Source organism: Equus przewalskii, chromosome 9, assembly GCF_037783145.1.
Source record: "Equus przewalskii isolate Varuska chromosome 9, EquPr2, whole genome shotgun sequence".
In the NCBI taxonomy this organism is placed as follows: Eukaryota; Metazoa; Chordata; class Mammalia; order Perissodactyla; family Equidae; genus Equus; species Equus przewalskii.
In genome coordinates this window covers 78,261,884-78,274,854 of record NC_091839.1, presented here as the reverse complement: position 1 = coordinate 78,274,854, position 12,971 = coordinate 78,261,884, and the positions used below count along the sequence as shown (strand labels likewise).

Genomic DNA, 12,971 nt, shown 5'->3' with positions numbered 1-12,971 from the left:
CTGAATCAGCTGAGCGCCTCTTCCCACAGAACCCTGCAGCTCTTCCTGAACTCTAAGTTCTAATTATGAAATAACATGTTTTTCCAACTCTGTGTACAACAGCCAAGTGGCCCTTTTGGATAAAAGGCTAGATGGTGCGACTTCACAGAATCCACCTGATAAAGGCATGTTGTGAAAGTGTCTCAAACAAAACATCCTAATAATTTTCCTTCTACTGCGAACATTTACAAAGTGTGAAGCAAACAGTATTCTGTGATCTGGTGGTTTATTTATCAGCTCTCTGGGCTCCAAAACCCACAGACCTGTTTTGAGTCACTGTTGTCTTGCACAGAACCTCAGTGAGAATGCTGCTGTCATTTCCACGTTACAGGTGAGCAGCCGAGCTAGACAAAGGGTAAGGACTTGACCACGGTGGAAGCTAGTCAACGGTAGAGACGGGATTCAAACCCGGATGGCCTGGCTCTGGGACCTCAGTCTGGACTTGGACACGGTGTAGCCTCTGCGGATGAAAGAAGGTGCGTGTTTCCAAAAGGAACTTGACACTTACAGTCCTTGCAGGAAGTCTCTGATGTGTCACCTCGTGTGCACTCTCTTCAGGTAAAGAGACTCAATATTACAAAAGTTTACGTGTTCCAGCACTTTTTCTCATTAAATATAAAATTACTTTTTAGTGATTGGGTTAGACAAACCCTGTCCATAGCCTAAAGCTGGATTTTCTCCTAAACAGTGATTATTAGAACTTTTCTATTTTAGAAAACCAAATGACGAATGAGGCAGGCTTTTCTTTTCTTTGCTGAGGAAGGTTCACCCCGAGCTAACATCTGTGTCAATCTTCCTCTATTTTATAAGTGGGTCGCTGCCAGAGCATGGCTGCTGACGAGTGGTGTAGGCCTGCACCAGCGCTGAGCCCAGGCTGCTGAAGCAGAGCCCACTGAACTTCACCACTAGGCCACAGCCTGGCCCCAAGGCAGCTTGTTTTTTCTTAATGTAAAAGACTAACAGTTATTTGATGGGTGAAAATAAAGAAGAATTACTCATTTATTTGCTTAAAAACTATCTTAGGGATTTACTAAGTGCACAGCACTGTCCTAGGTATTGAAACAACGTGGACAAACAGTTACCAGCAAATAAAAAGTACACAGCAGTTTGATGTGCAGCTAGCCAAGGAGTTAACAGAAAATTTGTATAAACATGAGATGCAGAAGAGAGGCGTGGTGCTATAGTCATCGTCTAGTTAGTTTTGGGGAAAATAAACAAGTTTTTTTTTTTATCAAAAGGCTTCCTTTATGAAGGACTGCAAGGAGAATAGAAAAATAAATAAGAAAGAGTAAATGTGAAGTGCATTCTGCACTTACTGATGTGAAAGAGAGCTCGCATACATCTCTGGACAGGATTTATCTCTGCAGTCAATTCATCTAAAGATTACACCCTACACAGTGCAAGGTAGCAGAATAGTATGTATATTTTTTAAGTCCCCTGAATGATTTCCTCATTATTTATGATTGTCAGCATAAGTTCACACCTGCGAATGAGGGAAGGAACGCACACTTCTGTGATGGCAACACTGCTGCCTCACTGTCAAAGGGACACAGGCTTTGAGCTCTTCTCCCGGAGTGAGAGTGGGGGACCTTGATTGTGACATTTGTAAGGTGGTTCGCAGACCTGTTCCTTGACATGAATCACAAACACGCATTCTGCTACGAAGACTTTTAGATTCCTTTCATTCTCTTTTATCTTCAACATTTTTTCTCCTAAATATTCTCAATGAAGGCATTAATGTACAAATATGAAACAGCTTAAGCTTTGGAAATAAAATCTTTCCAAACTGGTTCACATATAAAATATGTAACATGTAACATTTATGTAACTCCATTTACCTCTTCTTTACATTTTGTGAAACAAGCTTGTCATAGAATAGTCTAAAATGAGCCAGCTAAACAGAGATTTAAGGCTATGCTTCCAAGATTTGAGAAGGCAAATCACCCTATTATTAGTATCTTTTTCAAATGTTTACTCTATCTTAAAACACTCAACATATATTTTTAATTAAAATGAATTAAAATTCATGTGAGTAAGAACTGTCATCAGATGAGAAAACTGAAACTATTTCTAGAGTATATAACACGACTTTGAGTAATTGCTATTTTGAAATAGTCCTTGGCTATGTTGGAGTCACTCGACTTTATGTTTCAAATGCCAAATACAGTACAGTACAAAGAAAGAATTCAAAAGTTAAAAAATGTGAATTCGAATTAACCTTTTTATAAAATTCTTATTTTATTTCAAATTACTAAAAAGGAATACAGAAGCCATCTTTCTGTCTACATGCTCATTTGACCATAATAAATTATGTTCTCCAAAAGTAGACATAGTGTGTAACCGTGTAATCACCATACGTGTTCCTTGTGAAACAGTGACTATGAGATGGAGAGGAAGCATTGCTAGTGTTCAAAACCACAAGAGCGCCAGTGTTCTCCAATCTATAAGCTGAGGGAAGTTCCACATGACAGCTCTCTATAAAGTCCTTTAGATTAAAAAAATTTGCAAGAATTTATAATCTTGTGCTTACCTCTCAAACAAAACATACCTTAAAGAGGATTTTTGTCCCCAAAGAATCTAACTTACAAGTTACACAGGAGCATTTCCCCCCCTGTGTATTTTGAACAACTGAATATTGGTAACAAATACGGAAGAAAGTACAAAACTTAAAATTATTTGAAGAAACAAGGAGAAATTTCAGAGAAAAAGGTAGAGAATCAAAAAAACATAGAAGAATACTAAATGGGAAATAATCAGCAAATCTTATTTATCACTCACTAAATTTGAAAAAGTGCCAAGATAGATGTAGATGACCAATGCTTCAGATCAAACATCCTCCGAGTTGGCAAATGATGACACTTGACCCTCTAGAGCCAAGTGGTCAATGTTGAGCTTGACCTTCATTCCACGTTGGTTTTGAAATCCCTGCAGTAATCTTCTCAATCTATATCTGCTTCCTCAGAAAACAGATTAATAATTGATGAATCACTCCTTAAGACTTTGCCAGTTACAATAAGTTTTACTGCCTTCCGAAACCACGGGTAAAAGAAAGCATATATCAAGGGGTTCATAGCAGAATTATAATAAACACACCACACTAAAATCTCATAAACATAGGGAGGAGTTATAAAGTTCATATAAGCATCAATCATGGCATCAATAATGTACGGTAGCCAAGAGACAAGAAACGCTGCCATAGCAATACCCAACGTCTTAGCAGCTTTTCTCTCTCTCTTTGCGACTCTTTCCTTGTAACTCTCGGAAGACGACTGAGCTTGGCTGGCTGCACTTTCTATCTTCCTAGCCTGATGTTTAGCCACCAAAAATATCTTACCATATATAAGCACCATGGCAACGGTGGGCGTAAAGAAGAGAAGGAAACACAGGAGCACCCAGTTTTGATTCAGTGGAGCCTGACAGCCCCCTACACAGGTGAGAGCAGCTACTAGCTCCTCGATGCCTTCTCCATTGGCCCCCGTGTAAAAGACAGAGAAGCTGTATGTGAGCGAACAGAACCAAGAGAGAATAATGCATATTCCCGACACGGAGACAGTAAACCTGGCTGGATAGGTCAGAGGCTCAGTAACAGCAATGTATCTATCGACAGAGATGCAGCATAAGTGAAACAAAGAAGCAAAGCAGAAGGAAGTATCAAAGCACGTGTGAAATGTACAGTAGCTCTCCCCAAAGTACCAGCAGCTCTCCACAGACCTCACGGCGCTGAAGGGCATCACTGTCACCCCCACCAAGAAGTCAGCGCAGGCCAGGGACGCGATCAGGAAGTTGGTAGGTGTGTGCAGCTGTTTGAAGTGGAGGATGGCAATAATGACCAGTAAGTTTCCCAGCACGGCCAGCAGGGCCCCCACACCGAGGACGGCGTACAGAACTGCTCGGGGCCCTGGCGAGTAAGGGGTTTTCACGCAGGATCCATTCACGTTCTCGTAGCAGAGCTCCACAGCTGCAGCTTGGGAGAAAGTGTCCGCCATCGCCTTCTTGACTGATTATTTTAAAATTCTCAAATTCCCTATTGCGGCAATTCAAAACAAGAAAGAGATGGCGATTTCAAAGGTTTCTGGAAGAGAAAAAAATCTCTGGTTAAAATGAAAGTCAGGAAATTTTCTACCTTTTATTTTTTGGCATAAACTTATAACACCTTGGTCTTTCCAAAAAGGATTCCCAAGTTTTTAATATATTTAGAGTGGGAACTTGTGGCAGAAAGCCATTAAAATTATAGTCAAATTTAGTACCAAATAAATGGCTGGCAATACACTTAGTCCAATCATTTATATTATCATTATCTATGTTATAGAATGTAATTGGCTAATCGTTAGAAAATTCCTTTTTTGTGTTTCTTTACCTTCTGAAACCTCACCTGTAACCACCCAAGTCGAGAACTAATTAGGCCACCTAAGACTGAGCTTTATGTACCAAGTACTCTCCCTTGAGCAGCTGCTTTGACAGCAGTGACAAACTGTACTTCATTTTTTTCAAGAAGGAAGAAATAAATTATATCTCCTTCAAATTATAACCTCAAAAATCCCTATAGTATAGAGTGTGAAGACCGAGGAAACATTTACTTATAACAGCTTGAGAAACTTAATTGGGGAGCATATTTCTTATATTGCGGATCTTTTAGGAGTTTCTGTTTTTTCTTTTTATATTCATTCCAGGTTTGGACAGCTTGGGGTGATTTGAAGAACTATTGTTGTCAAATTGATGCTAATATAATCAGCGTGTACGTATATTCCACGCTAATGGCCAGTTTGAGTTGTCTAAAATCAATAAGATGGATTAGAATAAGCAGCAACTCACCGAGCCCCTTATCATCCCATCCTTAAAAAATGGTCTAGTTTTAAAACTCCCTCAGAGGAGTAGGCGACACCTGGGATGGTCTGGAGGGGAGTTTCTCGATTAACCACGTTTCTGGAAGGAAATGATTCCTGCCAAGTCATCCAGGGTTCAAACAGGGATCAAATTGGCTTCTGTAGGTACTTGAGGTTTCTTTTTATACTGAGGCACACAATCTTAAGATGGTTCACAGAGTTCACCACAGAATAGTGAATAATTAATCTTTACTTCATTTAAGTATGAAAAAGATGCAACCTTGGACCTAAATCTTAATCTTTCAACTACAGACTGGACTACTTTTATTGCCATTTATCACACACCACACATCTGGCCTCTGTTGAAAGTGCAGGATCCTAGAAAAAGATTGTGGGTGCACGTGGAAATCCTTTATTGATATGTCTGTACTCTCCAGGTAATAGTCTTCCCTAGTCTACAAATTTTAAAGGTTTGTGTATGTGTGGGGTGTGTGTATACACCTGTGGTGTTTGCAAGCTTCACTATTCTGCAAGTTTTAAGTCAATTCATTTTTTATTTTGCTTCCCAGTTATACTTCCTTAAGCCCTCCCTGGTTGGATGGCATAAACTTAAGTCTCCTCTTTGTAAATGTCTCCCAGTTACTCCTGGAATGTCCCAGATGGGAGCATCCATGTGCTCACACATCAGTCTCCCCAATAAAATCACTGTTTGATACCTGCTCATATTTTCTTCTTCTGCCCCAGCTCTCCTCATAATTCCACCACATCTTTTGCGTTACTCTCAAGCTGGCTAAAGGAATTGCACCATTGCCACCGAAGATGGTGCCCCACCTGAGAGTCTGAGTGTCTATGTAAAGGATGCTGTCTCCTCAAGCTTTAGAACTCCCCAGTCCACTGGTGCCCAAGTAATGCTGCTCTTGTCAAAAGGAGAGTGACCCCTTCCTCGGGTCTTCATACTCTGGCCCTAAAAGAGCAGCCTTCAGTCTTATGGATGTCTAAAAACGTGCCCTTCCCGAGAAGCAAAGACACTTGTCGGTAATGAGCACCCCTGAGACCCACACCTTGGTGCTTAATGCTCTTCACCAGTAAAGGGTCTAGGGCTTCGCAAAGAAATGGTTCATCCAGGCGATGGGACGGGGAAGGTACAGAAAGAAACTGGAACATATTTTTATATCAGAAATGAAGGAAGAGATTAAAAAAATTTTGGAGCATTTCGTAAGAACATTGTTGCCAACATGAGCGGATTCCCACTGGTCAAATTAGGGGCAATTTGAGTGCCAGAATAATTAGGGAGAGTGAAAAATTATAAGCCATTGAAAGAAAGGGAATTCATGAGGCCATATTAATGATAGATATTGATAGATGGAAGATGATAGCAAGATAGATCGATTGATAGATAGATAGATGATAGATCATAGGTAGGTAGATAAATATGTGATAGATAGACAAACAGACAGATAAAGGAGGGCTCTTCCTTCCAGTAGAATCCCAAGGGCAGACTGATACACATGGACAGAGTGCTAGAGTTGGAACATCATAATTTTGGAAACATCACATTAATATTGATTCAGGCAAGAATCGTCAATTGATGCTAAATCTAGTGGGAAAGGAGGGGAATTTTGATGATAACCAGGTATTTATGTGGTTTAAAGCATCATCTCCCAGAGATTGCTTATTAATTGCAAAAGAAAAACTAGCAGCTCTAGAGTGGAGAAATCAAACAAGACCTTACCAGGGGATCACAATTAACATCACCCTCAGCAGCCTCTGGCCAAAGGTGCCTCCAGGTAGGTACCCTGAGAAGCACACAAGATGATGTGGATAGTGGTCCAGTCAGGAAGGCATAAACGGGGTCTCATCATGAAGAAAGGTCGGACAAAGCCAAGTTGAGAAACACTATGTTTTCAAACAGTGGGAGAAGGGAAGACTATATTCTTCAAAAATGTCTGTGTCTTAAAAGACTGACGAAATGAGACTAAAGGGCGAAACAACTAAAAGAACTATGTGATCCTGGAATAGAATATATTCCTGGGTCAATCGACAAAATGGCAGTTGGTCAAAGTGTAGTATGACGTTAAATTAGTGAAATATGTAGGGCTAAATGGCCATGATGTATTCAATGTATTCTCAGACGGTTCGGAAAAAAATTATACTCACACAGAGATGAATATGGAAAGAGAGACCCAATGTTTTACAAGAAGTAATTTAATTTACACAGAATTCGAAATATATTACAATGTACGTCTGAAAGCTATATATTGTTATAATCCAATGTTACTGCAATTAAAAAAATAATAAAACGCAAAAAGAAATATTGGAGCTTTCGTGTATGCATTTCCGCTCATCATCTGTGCAAGCCCCTCTCAAACCCCACCCCGTCAGCTGAATGAACTGTCTCCACAGCAGCAGGTCAGGTTCCCAGCCCCATCAACCTCTCCCTTCCCCCTCCATCGTGGCTCCCAGTGCAAACGGTCTCCTGATGCAGGCCCATTTAACGTGATGCTACCATTTACACTCCCAAAGCATGACACTTACTGTCTACATTTGTATATCTGGTGACTTCAGGATTTTTCTGGGAATAACAGAGAACATAAGATGACAGTATATCTGAGTGGCTAATTATAGTTGTTGTTCTACTTATTTTCACTCAAAAATGAAGACCCATTTGCCCCAAAGATTCTCTGGTTCCTGAGACAGGAAACGAATTCTGTATTTTAAGCCAATGTCTGCTTCTGGTCTCCAAATACTTCTAGTCATCAAGATTACAAACACTGGGGCCGGCCCCGTGGCCAAGTGGTTAAGTTCGCACGCTCCACTTTGGCAGCCCAGGGTTTCACCGGTTTGGTTCCTGGGCTTGGACCTAGCACCACTCATCAAGCCTTGCTGAGGTGGCATCATACATAGCAGAGCTAGAATATACAACTATGTACTGGGGGGCTTGGGGGAGAAAAAGAAAGAAAAACATTACAAAAACTGTGGCAGTCCACCTTTAAGCAGGGCTATCCATTGAACATCTGCAAAGATACTTACATCTGCCTATCACATCCCCACCCCAAACCAGCCCACTCTCTGAGACCATTTGACAAGTCAGAATAGTTGCTAAACCTATTTCTGCCCTAATAACATCTCCCCATGAATTCTTTAACACAAAGAAAAGCAGGATATGATAGAATGCAAGAACCCTGGTCTAGTGAAATTTAAAAATGGGACTTGGTACTATCCGGTACATTTATGTTTACGAAAAAAATTTTGAATTAGCGTTTAATCAATGCAATAGAATTATTTGCTCTAGACGTAAGTGATTAATTGGGAAGAGCATAGACTTAGGAATACCACCAGTCCTCCTTGGCAAGATGTGACGAACAGCTCCTTTATGCACTCTTTGACTTTCCACGAGGCTGGAAATTCTTAGCCAAAGTTCATCTTTAAGAGCTCTCTGGAAAGTGTCTTTTAACTGTGAGGAGTTGTAGATATTTCTCATATCTCGTATCATATTATACCCGTAGTCAATCCATTCTTGCCTGGCACAGAGCACTGGACTGAGTGAAGGGAGGACTGGCGATGGTCCTGGTACAACGGAAGGGTCCGAAAAGTCAGGAGTGTGTCAGGCAGCCGAGGACACAGAGCAGTGGGAGGCCAGCAGTAGAACACAGTGCGACCCTAAGAGGAGGGTCACCAAGGAAATCATCTGCCGAGTGTTGGGTCTGTGCTATTAAACTTCTTTTTAAACATTTGCTTAAAAATCTTAATGATTCTCTGTAATATTCTTAGACAATTTTTTAAGATTCAGAGCAGAGGAAACAAAATGTGGTGTCCTTGTTGATTCAGGGCTCTGGGAAAAGAGAAAGTTCACTGAATCACAAGTATTCTAGAACAGAGCTATCCAATAAAACTTTCTGTGAGGAAAGAAACATCCTATTATCTGCGCTGTTCAATACGATAGCCACCAGCCACATGTGCTTATTGAACACTTGAAATGTGGTCAGTGGGAGTGGGAAACTGATTTTTAAGTTTACTGTTAACTAATTTAAGTTAAAATGTGGCTAGTTGCTATGTATTGGACAGGTTAGGTCTACACTAAAGGGATAAAATAAAATAAACCTATCATAGCACTTTGATCTAATTTCAAGAGTTCAATTTCATCACACAAACTTGATTTAGGTGATTTTTTGTCTTGTAAAACTTGATTCATTGCACTGAAAATACCATTGATTATATTGTTTTGCTTTTCGGAGTTTCTTTTACTTGTTTATTTAATACACACCTATTATTAAGGCAGAATAGTGGGGTAATTAAGAGCATCGACCTCAAATCTAGGGAAACTCATAGTGAAATCATAGCTCTGTCTCCTGTGTGATAAGATACTTAATTACTCAGAGCCTTAACTTGTAGAAATTCAGAAATCCTAAATGTGGCACGGGGAGAAACACTTGGCCTTTATTTTTTCTCATTATTTTCTGCTCTATAATCTTTCTCCTTTCTTCCTAGGGCTGCAATTACACAAGATGAAACCATTGGATGTTATCTAACTACTCTCTGAGGCTATGTTCTTGTTTTTCAATCTTTTTTCCCCAAACTGTTCTTAATATTGGATCATTTCTAAGGAGCTATCTTTAGCTTCAACTTCATTATCTGTAACTTTCATTTGGCTAAGTCCATATAGCAATATTTTATTTCAAATATTATATTTTTTTGAGTTCTAGAATTTTCACTTTCTGTTTTTATTGCTTTCAATTCTCTGCTGAGATTCCATGTTTTATCTTTTGCTGGGATATTTTGTTCTACTACATTGAGGATAGAGTTATTAGCAACTGCTTTAAAATCCTTATCACCTAGCTCATGTTTGTCATCTCAGGGTTGGTCTCAACTGATTTTCTTTTTTCTTGAGAATGTGTCCCATTTCTCTGGCTCTTCTCTCTCTCTCTCTCTTTTTTTTTAGGGGAAGAGTCTCCCTAAGCTAACATCTGTTGCCTGTCATCCTCCTTTTTTCCTCCATCCATTCTGCTGCACCCCTCCACCACCACCCCCCCACAAGCCCCGGGACATAGTTGTTTATAGTTGTAAGTTCTTCTGGTTCTTCTGTGTGAGCCATCTCCACAGCATGGCTACTGACAGACGAGCGGTGTAGTTCCATGCCCGGAAACCAAACCTGGACCTCCGAAGTGGAATGTACTGAACTTTAACTGCTAGACCATCAAGGCTGTCTCTCCCTGGCTCTCTGTATGTTGGATAGTTTTGAATTGCCTTCTGGACATTATGAATATTAAGTTGTGGAGATTCCAAATTCTGTTATTTTCTCTGATGAGTATTATCCATAGTGGTAGCTTCTCTTAATTCAGATCCATTGTCTTTACCTAAGATGTTTTCATCTGTTTGATGCATGTGTCCACCAAGTGTCAACCAGAGCTGAAGGCAGACAGAATTTAGGGATCCCCCAATCTGGCTGTTTCCTTTCTGAGATTCCCACACTTTCCCCAATGGCCACAGTTACCCTGGATCCAGTTTTCTGTTTCTCCAGGCCAGAAAGATTGTGTTTTCCTACGAGTTCCCCTGACAACCCAAGTGTCATGCTAAACTTGGCCCTAGACTAAACACCATGAAAATGGGAACCTACATTTTGCACACCTGCCTTCCTCTAAGCATGTTCTTCCCACCAAAATCTGTTTGCTTATGTTCAGCCTCCAGAGCCTTCACAGCTACCTTTTGATTATGTCCAAAATCTAGAGTTATTTTATGTGAAAGGGTCAGATCTCTTGGCTCTTACCCAGTAATAAACAGAAGCATGGCAGTGATAGGTTACGTTTCAGAGCACTTTCTCTGGTGCCTTGATTGTATCTTTATGATTGCAGCCTAGACTTGTCCTATCTTTGCAACTCATGCTTGAATCTCTCTATGACTACCAATAAGAATTGTTTACAGATGTCTTATGTTCACTACATTATTTGTGTTCTTTCTTGGGTCAGTTGCCCTGTTTATTCATCTTGTTCATTCTTTCCTTTTGTGAGTTTCCTCAGTTATCCAGGATCACACAGCCAGGCCCTGTGCTCAGCTCTATCCCACACACTTATTCTTCAGTCTAGATTGCCTTCCTTTCTGGATATGGAATTTTTCCCAAATTACCACCCACATATCTGCTAATCCAATTAGTCATATTCAGAAAGGATGCAATGAAAGATAAAACTTTAAACACAAACAAATAAATTAAAATCGTTCAAAAGATATGTTGAAAAAGATCATAGTAACTAGCTGAAAGAGCAAACAATTCAAGGACAATATGACTGCAGACTACTGCTTTGTGCCATCCACCACCTTTTTCTTTTCTTGGATTTTGTGGGACCCAAGCAACCTTCTTGTCACTGCTTCCTCATTTCCTCCAGATGAGAAAAGGTGACATAGGGAAGGGATTAAGCAGACATTTGGGTCATATCAAAGAGAAACTGCTCGCAGAGAATTGGTCTGTCCCCGCTCTGGTGCAGTGTGCAACCTGCAGCTTGGCCCTGGGGGCTCACTTGGAGCTTGGAAGAATCTGCTGGAGTAGTGACCAGAAAGAGCCTGCAGGGCGAGCAACAAGTTCCAGCTGAGAGTAAGTCAGAAAGGCAAGGGCAGATCTACAGCAGAAGGACCACACGGTGAGAGAGACAAGGAAGGCAGTGTCGGTAGAAGGCGCTGGAGGAGCAGCTGGGGGAAATGAGGAGGGGCCAGCGGAAGAATGTCACAGAAGCCAGAGGTCTGCGCTGAGACCCTCCTGCTGTGTCAGACTCGTGTGCCATCACGTGCCTCAGGCTGAGCTGAGAATCACGGAGGAACTTAGGAAGACTCAGAGAAAGGGAGATGGTGACCGTGCCTCCACCCAAAACTGACTCTGCAGAGGTTTGGAGGGCGCCTAGAACCGGCTCCTCGTCGTCCTCAGGCCTCAGCTTTGACATCCCCAACGCAGAAAAATCGCCCTGTCAGCTAATGTCAGTGTCTCTGTTTTATCCTTTGGTTTACCTACCTTAACTGAACTTATCAGAACTTGTTTTAATCACGTCTGTTTATTGACTTGTATTTTGTCTGTCTGTCTCTCCCAATGCCATGTGAGCTCCTTAAGTTCCACTGGCAGTAAAGCAGACAGGAGTTGCTGTTGTTTTGTTTCTTTGTTCCTGCATTGTTTTGTTTTAGTCAGTTGAGTGAATAAATGAGAGGATAAATACAATAGAAGTCCATGCCCCAGCTTTGGGAGAATGCACATAAATGCCTTTTCTTTGAAGGAATACCACAGCTAAGTCGGCCCAGTCTAAAGACTACTGTTGAAGGTGCCCTTGAACCATTGAACTTTCGGTGTTCAGCAAGGCTTGTCACCCTCAGGACTCAATCAGTAAAGACCATGGAATATTGTCTCAAAAGACTATCTCTCTAAGATAAAGAAATCTTTCTAAAGAGCTTATGGGAAAATATTTGAGAGCTGAACTATTCATGAGTTTATTTTCATCACAATTGAACATTATCTTTGCTTGTTAATCATTCTTCAAATCAAACTTCTAAACGTTGACCACATTGCCTCCTTACCGGGGAGGCCGTGGAAGCCTGGACAGGTCAGGCAGCAGGCCCAGAACACAGTGCTGGGGAGGGCAGACTGGGACTGGGTGCCAGGTCCATCTCGCTATAAAGGTCCTGTTTCACCTGCTGTGCTACCCTCCGTTGAAGCAGCCTGAGGTGACGGTGGACCTTAGAAATCTGGGTCCTGAGTTCTGGCTCTGTCACTCACAGTTTGTGTGACTTTGGACAAATGAGTTCACTTTGATGGCCCCCAGTGTGAAATGACAGGACTCCAATCAATGGCCTGTAAAGTTCTCGCAGTTTTAGAAATTGTAATACAAGGTGCACGGGAGTAACACGGAGGCCTTTTCTGTGTGCCCACAGTGAGCGTTCTGGATGCCAAGGCGAGCTTTGGGGAGCCCATTTGGATGATAACACAACTTACTTGAAAGATAATGAAGCTGACTTGTGGGCTGAAAGTCACGGCCTTAATCATCAGAGTTAAGACTGAAACAAACAAACAAAAACAAAACAAAACTAAAAGAGGAGAAAAAGTTATCCTAAGAGGAAGAAATGATGGAGAATGTGCTC

At 41.1% G+C, this 12,971-nt stretch overlaps 1 protein-coding gene across 1 annotated transcript; it reads right to left on the bottom strand.

The window, feature by feature from the left end:
- Positions 1–302: 302 nt before the first annotated feature.
- Positions 303–11,975, bottom strand: LOC139073417 (trace amine-associated receptor 9). Its single transcript, XM_070557182.1, has one exon. The coding sequence runs from the start codon at positions 4,023–4,025 to the stop codon at positions 2,979–2,981; it is 1,047 nt and encodes a 348-aa protein (XP_070413283.1). The 5' UTR covers positions 4,026–11,975; the 3' UTR covers positions 303–2,978.
- Positions 11,976–12,971: the final 996 nt, after the last annotated feature.

What these genes read in the sequence shown, in the direction of transcription:
- LOC139073417 (XM_070557182.1), bottom strand. Translation starts at nt 4,025, where the DNA reads ATGGCGGACACTTTCTCCCAAGCTGCAGCTGTGGAGCTCTGCTACGAG.